This window comes from Fimicolochytrium jonesii, assembly GCF_025526975.1.
Source record: "Fimicolochytrium jonesii strain JEL569 chromosome Unknown EV422scaffold_3, whole genome shotgun sequence".
NCBI lineage: Eukaryota > Fungi > Chytridiomycota > Chytridiomycetes > Spizellomycetales > Powellomycetaceae > Fimicolochytrium > Fimicolochytrium jonesii.
The window spans coordinates 929054-949269 of record NW_026515670.1 but is presented as its reverse complement, the minus strand read 5'-3'; the positions used below and the strand labels follow the sequence as shown (position 1 = coordinate 949269).

The 20216-nt window shown below is 55.0% G+C and overlaps 4 protein-coding genes and 1 non-coding gene across 5 annotated transcripts; 2 read left to right on the top strand and 3 right to left on the bottom strand.

Annotated features, from left to right (window-relative positions):
* Positions 1 to 348: 348 nt before the first annotated feature.
* Positions 349 to 420, bottom strand: EV422DRAFT_t24. The gene has a single exon. It is a non-coding gene; the product is annotated as a tRNA-Trp (tRNA).
* A 7458-nt stretch (positions 421 to 7878) lies between these two features.
* On the top strand, positions 7879 to 11464 carry EV422DRAFT_243265 (uncharacterized protein). Its single transcript, XM_053065675.1, has 4 exons — positions 7879 to 10541; positions 10614 to 10831; positions 10917 to 11140; positions 11226 to 11464. Exons 1-4 carry the CDS (start codon positions 8015 to 8017, stop codon positions 11299 to 11301), a joined length of 3045 nt encoding a protein of 1014 aa, XP_052928749.1. The 5' UTR covers positions 7879 to 8014; the 3' UTR covers positions 11302 to 11464.
* Positions 11465 to 12656: 1192 nt separating this feature from the next.
* EV422DRAFT_243260 (uncharacterized protein) lies at positions 12657 to 14092 on the top strand. Its single transcript, XM_053065674.1, has one exon. It carries the CDS (start codon positions 12941 to 12943, stop codon positions 13763 to 13765), a length of 825 nt encoding a protein of 274 aa, XP_052928748.1. The 5' UTR covers positions 12657 to 12940; the 3' UTR covers positions 13766 to 14092.
* A 9-nt stretch (positions 14093 to 14101) lies between these two features.
* Positions 14102 to 15820, bottom strand: EV422DRAFT_243290 (uncharacterized protein). Its single transcript, XM_053065676.1, has 4 exons — positions 15270 to 15820; positions 14946 to 15165; positions 14553 to 14866; positions 14102 to 14457 (listed from the first exon to the last, which is right to left on the bottom strand). Exons 1-4 carry the CDS (start codon positions 15463 to 15465, stop codon positions 14108 to 14110), a joined length of 1080 nt encoding a protein of 359 aa, XP_052928747.1. The 5' UTR covers positions 15466 to 15820; the 3' UTR covers positions 14102 to 14107.
* Positions 15821 to 16377: 557 nt separating this feature from the next.
* Positions 16378 to 19158, bottom strand: EV422DRAFT_243255 (uncharacterized protein). Its single transcript, XM_053065673.1, has one exon. It carries the CDS (start codon positions 18963 to 18965, stop codon positions 16431 to 16433), a length of 2535 nt encoding a protein of 844 aa, XP_052928746.1. The 5' UTR covers positions 18966 to 19158; the 3' UTR covers positions 16378 to 16430.
* Positions 19159 to 20216: the final 1058 nt, after the last annotated feature.

Genomic DNA, 20216 nt, shown 5'->3' with positions numbered 1-20216 from the left:
AGTTGGAGAACTGGCGTCTTTGGTGGCTTCCTCGGTTGCAGAGCTTTCAGCGATCTCATCGACCTCACGCTAGTGAACTCGATCTCATCTAGATCTTGAGCACCGGCATCCTTGGTGGGTTGACGCAGGGTGTTGTCCAAGGACTCTGCGGCCTCCAAGGCACTGCGGGAAACACCATTTCACCACATCCATTTGCTTCGGGGTATCTCCATTGCTTTGGGGTATCTCCATCTCGTCTCTCCAGCGTTGATCATTGCGGCGTGTGGCTTCCCAGATGCGTAGCATTCGAAATTTTCGAGAAGACACCCTGAAAATCATGGAAATTTGGCGAAAAAAGTCAAAAACAAATGGTCCCGACGAGAATCGAACTCGCAACCCTTCGATCTGGAGTCGAAAGCTCTGCCATTGAGCCACAGGACCATATTTACTTCCTTCTAAGTCGCTCACACTCAATTCCCAACGTTGTGTTCAAACCATTTCATGCGTGTCACACGCATTAGCTCCACGTATGAAAGCTATCGGCTGCAACCACTGTCAGTCGCGCTGTCGCACTTGGAAATCGCAGCAACTCCGGCGGCGCATCACTGACTCGGTTGTGCTCGTCTCCAGACCATCAATCCCCTGCTGACTTCAGACTTCCATTGCGATACGCAATCTCTGTTCTACAGTGTTCGGTCACTCGATCATCGATTGGTGGAGGGCACCTCTCACCTTTCTCTGAGCGAACCATGCGAACGCCGTCGAGAGCTCTCGCAAACACATAAAAGAGGTGCCATTCCGTTAACCCGCCCTCGTCCATCGCTTTGCCAATTTCCTGCACCTCTCGAGCTGTAGTCACATCACGATTGCAGACGTTACTCGGAGCCACCACTTACTCGTGACGTTCACTTCGGGGCAACCACACGTCAAATACAACTCGATACGACGATTCGAACCCCCTGCACAAGAAACCAGACAGTTCGCGAACGACACCCGACCGACGGCGACATGCAGCGTCAGGGATGGAAAGATTACGAGAGTACGAGACTTATGGCGGAGAACCACCACCCAATCGTGTTCATGATGGGAGCGCAACCCCGACGAGGGATCGTTAATGCAGCTGGGGAATGACGTTTCCTCATGCGCTGTCTTCTTTTCGCTGTTCGACTCGATGAAACAAATCCGAACGAGGCACATATACACCAGCTCTACGATGCCCAAAGCCGCAGCCAGCCGCCTGTCTCGCACGCGCGCCCCCGGCGTCGATGATAGAGGTTACCGGTGTCTTGCGCCTGGAAACCGCTGCTGCTGGTGCGCTGCGACAAAGTCGACGGCTTGGAGGACTGGTCTCTGGAGGCTGGCCTGAAAACCGCCCGCGCTGCCTGCAACGCGTGCGGTCGTCAGGCCGGCCACCAGCCTTCTCCTGCTCTCAGAAGTCAATGGCCCGCTGCTCTAACGGTCGGTGGGAAGTGGGGGGGGGGGGGGGGGGGGGGGGGTGGTTCGACATCTCCGCGCTGTCCGCCAACCTGCATCTCACGGCCGGACGCGACCTGGTGGATAGGTGGAAAGGTGGACGCGACCGTGCTAGATAACGGCGGCTCACATCGGCTCTTCTACTCAAACATGGGCCTCTTTTCTGAGGCCTCGCGCCAACCCCTATGTGGGGCGGAGGTGTGAAGTTGGGATGTCAGACTTCTCTGACGTGTTTTTTCGACCCGATTGCCGAGGGGTGAAGGGAGAGGCGGGGGGTATCTATGCTATGAGTGTAGGGCGGGGGTGAGCAACAAGAAAACCGTGCGGCTCGATCAATCTGGAGTCTCCCCACTAACATCACTTCGCCTCATCTGCGCAAGTCAAAGGGAGACCCTCGTACTCCTGACGAAATCGCCTCCGCAATTCTCAAATGGTTTGAAGGAAGTCATGGATCCGAAACGCTGAGGAAACAATCGACCTGTCTGTCTTTCGACGGAGGGGCACTCAGATACATCTCACCCACGGAGACCAACATATACGCCAAGCCCAAGTACCTCCTGGCAGACGGAGCCCTTATCAACACCGAGCATACCCGGGCAGACAGAGCCCTTATCGATACCGAGCATCTCCCGAGAGAGGGAGCCCTTGTCAACCCCAATCATCTCCTGGCAGAGGGTGTCGCCTATCATCTCCAGAAGATGATGGACGCTCTTAACCTCCTCCACAGTGCCACTATTCTGAGGAGATCCGGGGTAGTGAATATGTTCTTAACTACCATGGCCTGGTGAACTGCCTCCATGGCGGATGGCGAGAGAGCCATCCTGGAAAGAAGGGATTCGTCAAGCAGAAGGACACGCTCGTACGCTGGTTTATCGAGAATGAAAAAGCCATGGGGATCATCAGGATGGAAGCGACCGTCGAAAGAATGCAAAGGAAAGAGGCTGAGTTGGAGGCGAAGATCAGCACAGAGGAAAACAGAAAGCATTCGAGAGGTAGACCTAGTCCCTCCACTACTATTCAGCGGATAACTGCACAGCTGAGTTCCTTCCCGCATCCAATAAAGCCATTGTTCTGAGAGTCGAGATTGTATTTCTATATGCCAACATCCTAAAGCCCTAAGCCTATATGCAATATTAAATACAAAAGGTCCACTCTCGCGGATGGAATGTTTGAGCTAGCAACAGCTCGGAAAGAGTCCGTACTACCGTACTTCCCTATCAGCCATATCCTCTCCTCTCCCTTTCGTTTCTTCGATGGCATGGCCACCCAGCTGCCCGTCCGCTCTCCCTCAGCCGACACTTTCATGACCTTCCACCACGTCACCTAGCCCCAACCTCCCTCTTCAACCTCCTAACCTCCCGCTCCGCCTCCGCACGTGCCTCACCCTCCTTCGCCAGCAACGCCGCATGCTCCGATCTCAGATCCGCAATCAACTTCCGGAAATCAGCGCGCATGGCCGCCGTGGACCCGTTGTCCCCGCTGCCGAGACGATCGACGGAGAGGTCCTGAATTTTTTCGCGGAGGGTGTCCATTTCGGCTTTTTGGGTCGAGACGGTGGATTCGAGGTTGCGGGATTGGGCTGTTAGTTCGATTGTCGTTCGTGTCAACTGTGGGGAAAATGGGGTGTTATCAGTCATACAATGTCTTTTTCTCGGTGAAGTCCGGATCATTGATACAAACCTGCTCAACAGTCCTCTCCAACCCATCCGCCTTCCGCTTCATCATCTCCTCCCTATACTTCGCATCCTCCATCTCCTCCACCAAGTCGGCGCGTCCTCGCTTCAAGCTCATCACCATCTGCTGCATCGTATCCAACAGCTGCTGGCCCTCCTTAAAGTCCTTCTCCTTATCCTCCATCGCAGCTCTGTATTCGACCAACTCGCGTTTCGCGTTCTCGGCTTCGCGCTGCGCTTGCACGATGGTATGCTCTTTCTCCTCAAGCATCTGTTGGATCATGCCGATTTCGCTGGTGATAGATAGCGCTTCGTTCAGCTGGTGTTCCTTCTCGGCCAACGTGCTGCTGAGTTTCGAGATTTCGGCGTCGCGGCTTTCAAGACCCATCTTCATCTTCTCCAGCTCCATGATCATGCCATTAGCTTCGTCTTCGGCAGACGCGGCACGGCGTTGCGCTTCCTGGAAATCTTTCGAAACTTTCTCGAACCGCTCACGCACATCGTTCAGTTCGGCCTGCGCTTGTTTCATAATTTGTTCGTTTTGGGTTTTCTCCTGGATGGCGAGGTCGCGCTCGATCGCAGCGTTGTCGATGCGTTCCTGGAGCCGTTCGCGTTCTTGAAAGTATTGCTGCTTGGAAGACATGAGGGCTTGCTCGGATGACTCGAACCGGGCTTTGAGTTCGTCGTGGCGGCTGGCTAATGCATCGACCTCCCGATCATGCGCTTGTTGCTGCTCCTGAATAGCTTTGCTATGCTCGCGTTTCGCATTCTCAAGCGTCTCGGTCAGCGCAGCAATGGCGGCCGGACCTCCACCTGACGCAAGCTCCTTCGTAAGCGACGTCAGCTCATCATTCAGCTCGTCCATCTCACGCTGGAACCTCGATTCCGAATCCTGCATCACCTTCGCATGGTTCGCTTGCAAGTCCACCATCTCCTGCTTATACCACTCCTTCTCAGCCTCTAACTGCCGTTGGAGCTCATCACACCGTCGGTTCCACTGATCCGCATCCGCTCTCGCTTTCGTCAACGCCTCGTTCAATGAGCCCAGCTCATTACGATGGTTGGCGCTCATCTCGTCCTTCTCGCGCGCAAGGCGGTCTTCGAACTCCTTCTCCTGCGCCTGAATGTCCTGGTCTAATTCGTCGACTTGCGCGGAAAGATCCTTGTTCTCCCTCTGCAACCGGGCGACGTTGTTCTTGACAGAGTCCAGCTCGTCTTCTAATCTATCTATATCGTCATCCTTAGCGGCGATCTGTTTTTCCAGGTCAGCAACCTTGTCGTTGTTCAGATCTCGGTCGCGTGGTGAATCCCGGGTGTCTTTCAGTGACGCGATCTGCCGTTCAAGGTCACGTTGTGCGTCCATCGCCGTGTCTCGTTCCTGCTCCACCCTCTGCAATTCCCGTCGCATCTCACCCACGCGTGCGGCGTCTTGCGAAAGCTTCGCCATGTTGCTGTTCGCTTTCTCCTGTTCCAATCCGACAGCGACGGAACTTTCCACTTGTCGCTGCAGGTTCTGTATTTCTTCGGATGCCCGTCGCCGCTCTCGTATCAAGCTCTGCACTTCCTTCGTGAGTACATCTACGCTGTACGAGCGCGAATACGAGTCCTTCGACTCCTTAGCAGCCACAATGTCATCGTACAGTCGCATCAGCCTCTTCTGATCATCTTCAGACCCAGCGGAACTCTCGTTACTCTTAGCAAGCTGCCGCCGGAGATCGGAGATGACTTGCTCTTGCTGGTCGAGTTGTGCAGCCAGCAGTTTTGGATCCCGTCTCCTTGAGTTATCCGAAGCCTGCAGCCTGGACGGGGAGCGCAATGACCCGCTGCCTGGGCTCCGAGGCGTGAGGGCCTCTGGCTCGGTGTCACTTCCGGAATCACCACCGCGGAAGGCTCCGCGAGCCCGCGGGGAATCCCTGCCTTTATTACCGTTCTGACGCAGTTCCGCCAATTGGGACCTCAACTCGCTGGCTATCTCCGTTTGCTCATTGTACTGCAAACGCATGCGCTCGCGTTCCAGAACGGCTTCTTTCAACTGGTCGCCAAGGACAGCTCGCATCTTTGCAGAGTGCGAAGCGACCTGCTCCGTCACTTGCTCGCGGTACCACGCGCTGTTTCGGGTAGGTTTATGGACCGACCGCGCTTGGTCCGCAGCCCGCGAGCTCATGTCAGCCTGCGTTGTCAGCTCCTCCACCTGCGCCAGTAAGTCCGCAATGGTACGGTCCTTCTCCTCCATCAGGGTAACGTTATCGTCAAGCTGCAACTGCAATTTCGAGTGGTTGTTGCGGGCTTCGTGCACTTCCTCAGTCAGGTGCTCGATGTCCGCTCGCGCGACGGCTAATTGCAGTTTCAGCAGGTCTTCCGCTTCCGACTTCGTGGTTTGGTCGGTACGGTACCTGTCACGGATTTCCCGCGTTACGCGGGCCTCCTTCTTGGCTTGCGCTGCCAAGCTGCGCAAAGGCTCCTGTTCTGACTCCAGTTGGGAAACAGTCTTTCGCAGAATATCGTTTTCGCGATGCTGCTCTTTGATGCGGATCTCGGCCGAGTTAAGTCGCTCCTGGACATCCCTGGAAGCGTCCCGGCTCTGGGCATTGCGAGGCGGCGAAGGTTTACTGGCCTGCTGCTCCTTCGCATTCGTTGCGCTCCAGCGCAGGACACCAGCAACATGCTTTAGGATCGAGCGCTCAATTTCTATGAGCTGTTGCACTGCCTCCCACAGGGCGGCAGCGATCGCCTCAACTTTCTTCTCTGCATGCGCCAACTGTTCCTTTGCTTGCTGCGTTTTGCCTCGATCTCCTCCAGAATCCAGCTTATTCAAGGAATTCGCAGCCTCTTTGATCTTTGTTTCAAGTGCGAGCCGCTTCTGCAGCGCTTTTATCCTCGCCATCGTGTCCTTTAACGCTTTCTTTTTGGCGTCGTACTTCTCCGACGTCAGAACTGGGAATTCCGCAGCCAGTTTGTCGGCTTCTTGCTCCATGATCTGAATGATCATTCCGTCTGCAACATCCATCATGGATTGCCCGCTCATGACCGTGAAGGAGCTGAGTCGTTTGCCTCCTGGCATAAAGAGGTCGTCCTTCGTGGACGCGGCTTTGCTTCCCGGATCCTCCATGAGATCTTTTATGGGCCTCAAAAGCAAAGCGTATAAGGGCACGTCGGTCCCTAAAGGCGATGGTATGTCGTCTGCCGATAACGATCGGCGAGCTGGGGAGTAGCGGGAGACATCGGGTACGTATGAGGTGTTGGTGAGAGGTGATGATGGGGTTGGCCGTGTGTTGGTTGAGGATGGAGCTTTGGGTGATATCGCGAGCCTTGGCGGTGCCGCCAATTCACGCTTGATGGAGTTTAATGAAGTTGTGGAAGACGATTGTGGGCCGTTGTAAAAACGTTGTAGTGGTTCCTGGCTCCTCTGCAAGAAGAAGGGGTCAGCAGTGCAAGTCGCGTTATCTTGAGATCTGACTCTTTCCCAAATACCAACCTGACTGTTTTCAGAAGCCAATCTTGGAGATGCCGCCGATGACGTCGTTCGACTTGGAGGCGTTAGCTTTGCATCCCTAGCAGTCGAAGCGGAGGTGTCACTTCTGGCGGGAACATCTTTTCTCGTGCCTCTCGTGCTCTTTCCTCGGCCAGGCAGCAGTTTCTCCAGATCCGCCAGTATCTTATCCGCCTCCGCCCCCATATCGTTGTCAACATCCCCAAAACTGCTCCCAAAATCGTCAGGGCTTTTGGTATGTGCTCCATTTCTGGAACCTACGCCGTTTCTGGCACGAAATAAAGGTTCGCTATCCTGACTCTTCGTGTTCTGCTGCGGTCGTTGCTGCTGCGGTGCAGCAGCTGGGTTGAAATCCAGCGCAAAATCTTCCAGCTGTGAAAGCAAGTTGCTTATCGGCCGAGACGACTGCGAGCTGCTCGAAGCTGAGGGAGCGGGCCTCGATGGTCGACGGTCTGGCCGTGGCAAGTCTACCGCAATGTTTGGCCGGCGGGAAGATCCCGACGAGCCGTCCGTGCGCCCGCTAGCATTTCCACTAGAGCCGCCATACATTTTGGCAACGCTTGCTATCCCAATGGGCCAGAACGGCCGTTATTACGTGTACACGTAACAGATCGTGGTCTCTGTGACAAAAAAGAGCTCGAATGGCGATTTTCCCACGCCCGATAGTTGTGCTCTCCTGGTCGACCGTGCGTGAAATGACTTCTTTTGAAATAAGCGAGACTTACAAATCGAAGGCGTCTCGTCTCGAGTCTTCTACTATTCGATTGCACCTCCTGCTTCGTATGCGTGGTTTGCGGAGTTCCTGAAAGCCTCCATTTGTCGTTGCGGCTACGGCATACAGTAGGCTTCTGAGCTTCTCTTTCGCGATATGGCAAGCCGGGGACACCGCCACCCGCAATAACTTAAACGCGATTGCTTGGCCGTAAAACCTGAGAGCCTCGCTGTGATCTCACTGTTTCAAAACCGTTTCACTTCCTCCGCTCACTCATGTTCCCGACAAAATCAGCACATACGGTAAATCACTGATCGCACGATTCTGGATAGAGTACTTGCATGGGCGAGACGGAGTGCTGTCGGGCATCGGGCATCCTCGGATACCAATACTGAGGACATTATAGAACTACTAGATGTGAGCGACGGATCATGGGTGTGTTTCGGATATTTCGTCACACTGTCGAATGTGAAGGTTCGCTGACGACTGCGCGTGTCCGGACGAACGCACGAGAGGACGCCGTGTCCGGATGGCAAGTCGCTACCGAAGGGCAACGAAAGCATACCCCATCGCGGCTGTCTCCGGGTCCAATCTCCGTATCGCATCACCCAAGGCCTCGCTTGCAGGGAGCGAGTGAAGCCGGTGTCTGCTCACGCTTTCGCCCGATATCGCAAGCGTCGAGCGAGGATGCTCACCCACCTCGAAGAAGAACCTTCTCGGCCGCCATCACCATCACCAAACCCTATCCCCACTATCGAGTCCAAAAGTGAGATCTACCTGAGCTCCCCTGCGAAACGAAAGCTCACCGTGCTTCAAGGCAACGCTGCCGGGAGCGCCGAACCGTACGCTACAAATCATAATGCAGACGAAAGAACGCTGAAAAGTCGGCCAAGGCAAGACGTGGACCCAGATGACGACAGACGTAGGAAACGACATTGTGGAGAACAGACGACAACCAATGAGAAGGATGATATCGTCGTGCCTCTATTCGTTCACCTAGAACATGATGGACATGGCAAGGAGAGATCCCTGTCAGCGGATTCACCGCTCGCTGGGGCCTCTGTACCACCTTCCCCAATGCCGCAGTCCAAAAGTGTTACGGCTTGCAGCACATCTTGTCGCGCCATCTCTGTCAACGACACTGGACGATCAGGTCTGCCAGAATTGACCAGAAGCAACGATGCGCCTGGGATACTCAAACATGACTCGCATACTCTCCCATCTGTCGGCCCCTTGGCGCTCAGCCATAAATCCGTCGACGCTGCCGAGCACCCACAACCAGACACTACTGCAGACGACGGTCTCGGAAACCATGGAAGCGTGCCCGCCAAGAAGAAAAAGTCGCCGCACTTCACAGAGGCTGAGGATGCGATCATCTTACGTGGGTACGAGATGTACGGAGACAACTGGGACGAGATCATCAGATGGGGCAATCTGGATCGGTCCGTCCGAACTACCATATCTGTCAAAGGGAGATTTACTAGGCTGCAGACTGCGAGAAAGAAGGAAGTCCCAACGTTGGGAGCGAGTGTTCCCCAGAATGTCGCAGGCGAAGAGAAGAAGCCAGATAATAACTCCTTGTCGAATCACTCGTTATTGTCCAATGAGGATGCGATGGCATCAGGCTTGAAAACTCCCGCGCGGCATACGAAGTCGTGGTCGCAACGTTTGGACGGTGGTGGACACAATGCGCTGGTCTGGACAAACGGAGCGGACGCGCAGATAGCATCGAGTTTAATACACACCCCGACCGGAATGTCGCCCGGTGCCAAACCGTCTGCACAAGCCTCAACCAAGAAGATTCATGAATACTTTTCAAAAACCGCTGGAGGCTCTGAGCGAGCACCCGTGAAGGACGGCAACAAGCGTTCCAGGGCTGGCAGCAGAGAGGTGGATGATGGTACGGGAACTGATGGATTGGACTCCGCACCATTCCTGACCGATGCTCCCCTTCGTGTTTCCGAGAAGGTCAACGACGCATTAGTCAAGGAGTTGGAGGAACTCCGGGCGCAGCTGCACACATTCGCCCAAACAAACGAAAATACCCAAGTGCAGCTCCGAGGTGCAACCAACGATCGGGAGGAACTGCAAAAGCAAATCCAGGAGCTGGAGCACGAACGAAGCGCCCTGGAAGCCCAGACCTGCGCGCTACGTGAGGAAGCCCAACAGAGCATCGCCAACATCGAAGCACAAGCCAACGCTCAACTAACCAAGGCGCGGTTGCTCTTGGTCGATATGCTGAGAGAAAAAGCGACACAAAGCGGACGAGAAGCGCGGGAGAAGGTTAATGCGCACCTGCTGCGATTAGGGAGCATCAAGTATGACCGGCATGGCATGGGATTTCATGAACGATGGGAGGACGGGTATGCGCTAAAAGAACAGCATGATCAGCTCAATAGGATTGGGAGGGAGAAGGAGGATATCGAGCGTAAGCGGAAGTTGCTGGCTAGACGGCTACGATTGACGAAGGCATTGCATGCGGAGGCGAGCAACAATAATACCGAGTCAGGGTTCAAATCAGATGGTGGGTCGCTGGAGAAACCCATGCCACATGCTCGGACGAATGCCGCCGGCAACAGCTCCTCCAACACCACGCAAAGCCCACTCGAACCCATCTCATCTGGGGAATACTTTGAACTTGACGAAATCGCCAAACTACGCCTGGCTGCCTTGAAACGCGAAGAAACCGAAACACAGGTCCTACTCGACAAACTCACCCTCCAACGCGACCTCCACATCCGCGCCTGGCGCCGCATCAATGACGAAGACGCCTCCCGCTTCAGCGGCCACCCGCTCCTCAACGACCGCTACCTCCTCCTCAACCTCATCGGCAAAGGCGGCTTCAGCGAAGTCTACCGCGCCTTTGACACCATCGACATGCGCCACGTCGCCTGCAAACTCCATTCCCTAAACGAAACATGGAGCGAGGAACGCAAGCAGTCGTATATCAAGCACTCCATCCGCGAATATCGCATTCATAAGACACTCGTGCACCCGCGCGTCGTGAGGCTGTACGATGTGTTTGAGTATGATCATTTGTCGTTTGCGACGGTTATGGAGTATGTGTGCGAGGGCAGGGATCTCGAGGAGTATTTGCAGGTTGTGAAGGCGGTGTGTGAGAAGGAGGCGAGGTCGATTGTGACGCAAGTTTTGGGGGCGTTGAAGTATCTGAATGAGTTGGAGAATCCGATTATTCATTATGATTTGAAGCCGGGTATGTTGGGGCGAGTCTCGATAACTGGTTTTGTGTCTTCAATGTATAGGACTAACGTTTCCACTGTTGAAGGCAACATTCTCTACCACAAAGGAGAAGTCAAGCTGACGGACTTTGGGCTCTCCAAGATTGTGGAAAACGCTGAGCCGCGCTTCCGGACGCCCGGATTCGCACCTCTAGGCGTTAAGGACATTGAGCTGACAAGCCAGGGTGCTGGCACCTATTGGTATCTCCCGCCGGAAGTCTTTGGCGGTCGGCGGGGACAGGAGCCTGTTAAGATTTCCAGCAAGGTAAGAGTCGCGGCTCAGTCCGACGCCCTCTCGATGAAGTGTATATCCATGCTCTTCTCTATGGTCTTTGTCACCATCTGCGCAGGTGGACGTCTGGTCCCTCGGCTGCATCTTCTACGAACTCCTGTACGGCGCCAAACCGTTCGGCAACAACCAAAGCCAGCAAACGATCCTCGAAGAAAGCACCATCACCCGCGACGCCGGCAAGCTCGAGTTCCCAGTCAAACCGGTCGTTTCGCAGGAGACGAAGGATTTCATTAGGAGGTGTTTGGAGTATCGGAAGGAGAGGAGGCCGGATGTTCTGCAATTGTATGTTTGGCGATGTTTTGCACATGTTTTTGTGACTAGTTGATTTGGAGGGCTTAACCTGATATGTTCTGCTTCTGTGTTTCAGGTCGAACGATCCATACGTGAATCCACCCGTCACCGGTTTGAAAGATGGCGGAAGTGCCCGTGCTGCTACCAAGTAGGTTAGCTTCTGTGTGGCTGCGGATGGGCGTTTTCGACGAAACACAGGAAAAAGACGTATCAGTTCCGAGAAGGCATTAAAGGGAGTGTAAACGGTGAAGTTTTGTAAATAGGAGTTTAGGTTCGTGATGTGAAGTCGGAGCATTCGCAAATCGCATACTATTGTAGATATAGAGCAACCCAAAAAAATGTGTGTACAGAGGAGCGGTTAGATTTTTGAGGAAGGCGAAGAAACAGAAAGGTCGAAGGCAAACGTGGCGGCATTGATATGAAAAGACATCGCAACAGTTTCTCGAACGACAAAAGCTCAATCCTTTGGACGTGCGGGCTACTGAAGGCTTTCCTTCGATTTATTCAGTGCGGCGATCCGCTCCTTGACACTCCCTTTCCTGACCACCGCAAGCCCCAAATCCAGCTCCGGATCTGATTTCGCAGCCATCTGCTCCTTCAGCGACGGTAACGGCGGCGGGGCCGCGGTCGCCACTTTCGAACCGCCTCCATCCCCACTTTTATTATGCGCCTTCCACCGCGGTGGCGGCGCGGACCCTGGCGATGCCATGGTTGCGCTTTTAGCACTCTGAGCGGACGATGGGGACCCAGAAGGCAGTACCCGCGTCTGCGACCATTTCTTCTGTGGCGCGGATAACGTGCCATGCCGTACCAGCGAGCTCACCGGCGGGACGGGTGCGTGCGGTTGCGTAGGGAGCAACGATGGCGATGAACGTTGGTGGAGGTCCAATGAACGCGGCGGCAACCCCGCGCCTCCGCCCCCACTGACCCCACCACCGTCGCCTGCAAATATATTCCCGCTGGATGCCGTCGCTGCCAACGGCGACGAGTACGATGGCGAATTGGCCCCTGTCTCCCCACGCAGGAACTGCAAATCCACCGACATGGATTCCGAGCGTGCAACAGAGGGTCGGCGGGAGAGCTTGATGCGCGAGCGGGTGGGTGTCATGCCCAGTGGGCTTCCCGATGACGGGGATTGCGGGACCATCATCTCTCCCGCCGACGTCGCTTGGGTACCTGACGGTAATGGGGGCGTTGCACCACCGGAGAGTGATGACGGCATCCGGTTGGTTATGATGCTGAGACGGAGGGGTGATGATGGTGTGGAAGAGATACCATGCCGAGAAGGCTTGCCGGCGCTGTAGACTGTGGATGGTGGGGAAGGAGTGGCTGCGCCAAGGCCGTCTGGAGCTGAGTAGGCGCGATTGGGTGCGGGTGGGATGTTGGTTCTCGGCGGTGTTGGGGATACGGGGTTGTTCGTCTGCGTTGGCGATCGTTGCGAAGTGCGATGGGGAAGGGCGGATGGGGAGGATTCGATGCGCAGAAGTTCTGAAGGGAGGGGATGTGAACGTCGTTTTGGCTCGACAGCTGCCTCTTTTTCTTTGATCTTTGCCACTGACGGTCCAGTTTCCGTTCCATTTGATCGTTCGGTCACAATCTTCGGCTTTGGATCTGATGAGAGAGATCCTGATGGTTCCAACGGCTGAGATATCTGACTGGGTTTAACGGCTTGCTGGGGTTCGGCTTTATCTGCAGGCCGTATCGGCTTCGAGGAAACGTCGTCGGGTATCTTGTCAGGGGCATATATGCGAGACGCGCTTTCCCCCAATGCGTCCAGTAGCGAGTTCGTAGATGATCCTGGGGTCTTCTGATACGAGGGCAAAGGAATGCGGGATTCTCGCGCTATGGGAGATGTGGGAGGAGCAGCTGTCTGCGCTGGTAATAGGGAAGGCGTTGGTGCAGGTGTCCGCACTGGGTCGGTTGCTTTTGGCGGCTCGACCGGCCTTTCATTGGGTGGTTTCGCCGGCTGGATTGGCTGCTTCTGTGGTTCTATTGGCGCTGGTTCCGCGGCAGGGAGGGACGGCGCTGCCAGCGGCCTTCGTATCCGTGGGAGAGTTGGCGACGAGTCTTTCTCTGTGTCCTCTCCGTCTGTGGATGAAGACGCGGCGGTGTGTTCCGCCTCCCCTTCCTCCTCCTCCTCTTCATCCACGTCTAGGGAAGATCTGGACGCTTGCAAAGGCGGTGGATAGCGGACTTTCAGATCTGAACATCGCAAGGGTTGTCAGATGCCTGCAAATCGTCATTTGGACGTCTGCGACTGAATGCGCTTACCGTTCAAAACATTTTGGATCTCCTCTGCCCTCTCCTCCAACGCAATGTCCTCAGGCAGCTCGCCCTCTGAATTATACGGCACCAAATCAATCGGTCCATCTGGCGGATAGAACGGACTCGCGTCCCCCATCCCCGACCCGTCAGCCCCATCTTTCGGGCCCTTTTCCTCCACCCCTCTACACCTCCCCAACAGCTTCACAATCTCCACATGTCCTTCCGCACAAGCACAATGCAGCGGCGTCCACCCCTCCACATCCCGCATATTCACCTCCGCGCGTCCGCTCTCCAACAAAAGCTGCACGATATCCGCGTGCCCGTGCGTGCACGCCTGGTGGAGGGGTGTGAGTTCTTTCTGCGGGGTGCTGACGAGCGAGAGGTCCGGTATGGATGCCAGACAGTCGCGGATTGTCTTGAGGTAGGATTTGTCGGAGAGCGAGGCGTGTTGGCAGAGATGCAGGAGCAGCGTGGCGTAATCGAAGCGGACTGAGCGGGATTTGGTCTTTGGCGCGGCGGTGGTGCTTTTGTCTTTGGGGGGTGTAGAAGTGCGGGCGATGCTGGATTTGCGGGGCTTGACGAGATTCGTGATTGAGCTAGTGAATTCTTCATAACTCGGCATCGTTGGGAGGGATGTGCGTGTGGATTTTGCTGTGGCGGACTCCTTTATCACCCATGAAGAAAAGCTGTCAATTATGCGATGTACCATATATTACCGGTCCAGGAAACGCCTAAACTCACCTGAGGACCCAGTTTTCCCCCGTCCACCGACAAGCTCTTCTGTCTTTTGACCGCTGGCGGCTTATAATCACCCCCGCTTGCTGCAGCCAGACTTTCCTGCGTGCTAGCGTCCGGAAATAGTGTAGGCAAACTCGTCTGCCGTTCTGATCCGCGTGGTCTCGATTGCAAAAACTCTGTGATGCTGCCATAATGCGCTTGCGCCGGCGATGTTTCCAATATTGGCGAGAGTGCGACGTTGGAGTTTTGGGGCGAGAGAAGGGAGGAATGGGAGCTGATTGATGGTGGACTTCGATCTGCGTCGGCTAAGCGATATAGAAAGCTTTAGCATAACTTCTCATTGAGGCCCCTACTCGACGGCAGGCATCAACATCCGCTGCTCTAACATGTAAAACCGTACCTTCATTCACAGTACTAAACATCAGCGTCGTGACCTGATCATCAGCACAATCCACCGGCCTGTATCCCCTATCATTTCGTTTCCGACTCGCAGCGCCCAACTGCAACAATCTCTTCACCAGCTCACTCATCCCTTGAAACGAGGCGAGATGCACGACCGTGTTACCGTTGCCCCACACCCGGCCCATGAACTCGTAGAGGACTTTGCGGGACTCGATCTCCTCGGTGACGCGCGCGACGAAATCGAGGATGTCGAGCGCGATGTCTTCCTCGCTGAGCACGCAGGCGATTTGGATTGCGTTCAGATGTGTCATGCTAAGGTAGTATCGCGGTTGGGTGATGCTGTCCATGAAACTGGCCAAGCCATCCAAAACGAATCTGTTTCGGCACATACCTTGGCCCCAGCAACTCGGCCGCATCATTCAACACCTCCTCATCTAGCTGATAGAACAAATCCGTGTTCGGATACGTTGTTGTCAGCAGCAGCTGTAACACTTCCGTCGCCCCGGGATAAATTGCAAGAAATTCACGCAACCCGGCCGTGTCGCCGTTATTGATTGCGGTGAAAATTATGCGTTTGATTTCGATGTCGCGCTCGGCGGCGGACAGGTTAGCTGTTGATGAACCCGAAGAGTGAGATCACACATACGGAGTGATTTGCCCTCGCCTGCAGCCACGAATCATCAGGAGACACATGCGCTGGGCCGTCAACACTCACCACCAAAAAACGCCGCCGTCCCACCTCCACTGCGCGTATTGATCGAATCCTCGCTGTTATCCCGGCTATGCCCCAACGGCCGCTCCACGCCCTTCGTCGACAACAGCGACTTGTTTGGGATCGGCGACATAAGCGGGGATGACGCATCGATGGAGATCGTTGGCGTTGTGGGAGACGGCGGGATCTCGGTTGGCATTGCTGCTTTTGCGCACTGGGAATATCGATGTGGGTGGTAGCGATGGAGATGAGCGAGGAAGTTGGTCGTCGACGCCAGAGCAGACCGCGTTGGCTCGCCCGGAACGCGTCGAAGAACCGTACACAAACCCTAAAATACTAGATCTAGATATTTGGGCTCAGAAGCAGAAAGATGGCGCACTGTCCGGTACGGGATCGACCCAAAGCAAGTGGGCGTTGGGCAAGGATCGCTTGCACGAGCGAGGCGCACGACTTGACAGGTCTAGTGTATTGGCGATCTAAATGGAGGAAGCGAATTTAGGATTATTTAGATCCAGAGCGAACGAGCCGAACGTGTACCGAGTCTACCGACAGCCGTCTGAAAAGCCGCTAGCGCAAAGAGAACAATGCTGCTGGAGTCAACAAGCTCCAAAGGCTTTCCCCGCCCGCCAACGCGCTTCACGTAAGCAAGTGGCGCAGCATATCCGATCGGGAGGTCTCACGAACCTGAGAGACAGTCGTAGATTCAAACGAGGACGTGACCACATATATGAACTGTGACCATCTGACGATATATTTATGGACACGGACGCAAAGAACTTGTACAGGGAGGGTGAAATAGAAGCTCTCAACACGAGGGGAAAACAAAGAAAAGCACGCACAAAGGATTTACAAGTATCAGAAAACAGGCATGGTGTTGCCCAAGGGGAGAACGTATATATGTCCCGCCCTGGGCCGCCCATGGAGGCACAAGAAAGTGGGCTGACAAAGGGGGTGGACTTCCTTCCCGAATATATGGTGGGAGGAGGTGACGGGAGTATCTACATACTAGGACAGGAGTGGATATGTGGCATGTCGTTTGCTGGGCTCCGTTTTTTGTGAAGCGAGAAGTGTCGACTACGCAGAGCGCGGCATGGGGCTGAGTGGGTACGAGGTGAAGGATGCCGATAGGTGTTGGATGCCGTAGTTGGCGTAGTACTACTTGCGTCACCCCACCAGTCCACCGGGAACATTCGGTATCACAGGCAAGTCGCCGTCGCCATCCCGCGGTTCTCGAGCGTCATGCTGATGATGCCGATGATCATTCGAATTCGAAGACCCTTGCCGCTTCTGCTTTGACGCCGCAATCTCATCCACAATCTTCCTCATATCCGTTTCATCCAACTCGGCCAAGATGCCGCGCAGGAGCTCCATGTTGGCTTGCGCTTTGAGAGTGTCATTCACGTTCTCGCGAGTGGCAGTGCCGGAGGAGATGGATCGATTCGCATGTTGTCCAAGATGCTTCGGCGCTTGCAGGGGACGGCGAGGCGCGGGAGGTGGTAGAGAAGAATCATGGTACCGCTCTTGCTCGATGTCTTCCCATGGTTCCGATTGGACGTCGGGAGGAAGCTCGATGTCATCGCCAGGCGGGGATAACAGGTCATCATCTGATGCAGACGCGACATGTGGAGCCGAGACCTCGATTCGAAGAGCACCTGGGGCATGTGAGCGCGTGCTTCCAAACTGTGCAGAGTTCGGGACTCTGAAAGGATCTTGATTTGACGACTCAGGAGCAACGGGAGGTTGCGTTTTCTGGTCATCCGACTCGTCTCCCTCAAAGTTGAAGCCTTCCAAATCGTCCAGCAACTGCTGAAGATCCCGTTGACTCTTCTGCAATCGCAAAGTCCTCTGCTTGCCCGTAGCAGGAGACGCGGCGGCCGACCCTTCCACTCGGGATAATGCTGGTGATCCGGGAGGTGTCGCTTTCCTTTCTTCCTGCCCAACCGATTGTGCGACGTCACTTGAAAACGATATTGTTCGGTGCTCGGCTCGGAGGTTCGGGCGTCGAGTGGGCTGGTGCCGAGCAGCGATATGCTCCAATTCGTTTACATCGATTCCGCTCTCCATGGAAACATCTGTCTGCTTTCGCGACAGAGCATAGGGTATTGTGCTGTCGCTTGATACAGACGACATGGTGGGTATTGTGGGATAGAGACTGAGGGTGTGAGTTTGTGGCGCACGCGGGATCTCCTCAACACATGCTCGGGTAGACGATGTGGACGCTATTTCCGGTGATGACGTCGATGATGCAATACTGATTGTTTGCGATGCGGGGATCGAGGCGGAAGAGTCCATGGAAAGCTGTGATTGCACATGCTGGCGGCCCGCGGATAGTCGTATTGAGGATGCAGCTCGTTCGGAAATGGAGGATCCGAAGGTCTCGCTCCCTCCACTCCGGGTAAGAAGCGACCGAAGCACCTCCCGAGAAACGCCTGCGCTTCTCGGTTGCGCACCGGTGACATTCACTGTGCCGCCTCGTTGAAACGTTCGCCAGGCTCGGAATACCATATCGCGCCTAAATCTGATGCTGTCTGCTTTCGCGGGGCCAAGGCCTTTATTCGCATCCACTACTGTCTTCGAGCGGGTCGATAGGGTGGATGACGCTATTGACTTGAGGGTCGGATTCACTACGGTCAGCGGTCCTGACGGCTTGGTGACTGAGATAGCTGAGCCTTCAGACAATATGGTGTTGGAAGAATCTCGGTTCCCAGCGGCGCTGAGCCTGCCCCTATTCGCCTCCATATCCTGGGTTCGCGAAACTTGGCCGTAAACGCGATCTGTGGAAGCGGTTGCTGATCTGTGAGATTGGTTCGAGTGACGATGTCCTCCGCTATCGTTGCTCTGCAGGGACCCTGTCGACCCATTCCGCCGTGATTTGTACGCATGTCCCATCTTCCCTTCATTGGCGAGCGACACTATCCCTGATGCTAGAAGCGCTCGAGCATGCTCCTGTGCCGATATCAGAATCTGCCTAAAACAATGGGCGACAGACTGCGGCGCCATCACGGTTGTCTCGTTGAAGGTAACTTTGAGCAGATCCGCCAACGCTTGCCCCATATCTTTCGTAACCTGCCGAGGCCGTTTGTCTGGCGCCGATCTTGTAGGGTCCGACGTTACATTGTCCACCATATTTCCAAGCAGCATGATCGGTAGCGTGGCTGGCCTCGCACATTTCACTTCCATGATCTGACGGTAGAATCCGAAAATGGCCTCAAAGGATTGTCGGTTTCCGACGTCGTAGATCAGGATGAACGCGTCAGCCGCAGCTATGGCAGATGCCCAGATGGTGCCATAGAACGGATGCCCTCCAACATCGCTCAATGTGAGCACAATCCGTTGGCCACGTCTCTTCTGCCAAAGATCCTCCTCTGTCATTTCCACTTCCTTATCCGCATCGTCCCCCTCATTGCTGATCGTGCTGCCTGAGCCTAAGCTCTCAACAGGAGATATCGGTAGAGCGCTGCCAGATAGAGATCCACCGGTAGGCGATGCCACTGGGAGTATGTACTGAATGACGTTACAGTCCTCTATAGTCGGGTCGTATCCGCTGAGCCATGGCCCTCGATGCCGAGTTTTGCCCAATCCACTAGAATGCGAGCCTCTCAGGAAGACCCTCCGTAAGGATGTCTTTCCCACATGCGCTGAGCCGAGGAGCAGGATGTTGAGGTGCGTGACATTGCCTGTTTCTTCCAGAAGCAGCATCGTGCGGCCTCTCCAACGGTCTCGTCAGCTTTCCGGGCGTTGTGGCCAGCACCGCTTCGTGAGACTGTCTATTAGCAAAAGGCCTACTGCTGGGTATTCGTGCAGAATTCTTTCGCAGGCACAGCGTGGGAAAATGTGTTGAAAGGCAAGACCAATGACACGATAACAAGATCGCACAGCACGAAGGTATGCCCGTGTGTATTAGGAGCGCCGGGCGAGGGGACGGTGGCGGGCTAGTCGTCCCGTGATGGTGCCCGTCTTCTCTGTTGTGTTGCCCTTCAGCTGTATTGAGGAGTAAAATTCCAATCCCCGGCCTGAATTCGGGAATTTGAAAGTTGGCGGAACGTGTTGCAACGAGACCGTGTTGGACAGCAATGCTTGCAACCAATGCTGTTGCTTCTGAGTGATCTCTGCACACGCAGTATGCCTGTTGCCGTTACGAAGAAAAACAGCAGCGACCTCCGGCCATCAGGGTCTCCACAGACGCAAACGTTGTCGTATCTGGTAAGCCCTTACGCTAGCCGTGCAGCTACGGTCAAGGGGTTTCGCAACACAATCAAGAATCACAGCAAAGTCTGAATCAGGACTCTCCTTTTCCCTCGCTCTGTCATCATCCGAATTTCAGGGATTCATCATATGAGTTACGAACATGGCGGTGCTGCAAGCGTGCGTGGCATTGCCCGTCCACCCACAAACAAAGCAACCAACCCGGGGCCCAGTGTCCCCACCACCAAGAAAAAACGACGCTGGGATGCCTGCGAGGGAGTTTACCACAAAACACCGTGGGACTGTGCGCTAGAGTCGCGCGTAACCACGCGTAGAATCCGCGTCGATCCTCGCAATTTACGGCTATTGCTCCAACTTGCCTATCGTCTCGCTGGCATGTTCATTCCGGCACCTCAAAATTCTCTAACAATACCGACGGGGCATCGATGGATTATCCTATGCTGTTGAGATAGTTGAGATAGTCGCCGTAAGCTGGGAGACCGTCACGCCGGTGCGTAGCGACACAAATTCATACAATGCGATATTACCTATGACGTCTGCCCTGGCCCATGGGAGGCATGCTTTCGACAGCCGCTGTTTGGCAGTGGGTAGTATCGATATGCAGTCCGACCTCGGATCCATGGAGTCGCAAGTCCGCTCGCCGACAACCGCAGTTGTGTCACTTGTGAACAGAAGGACCGCGCGCGCAGCCCTCGCATGGAAGCCGTTGTGGCCGTAGCGGAAGAGCTTAAATTGGCGCGAACG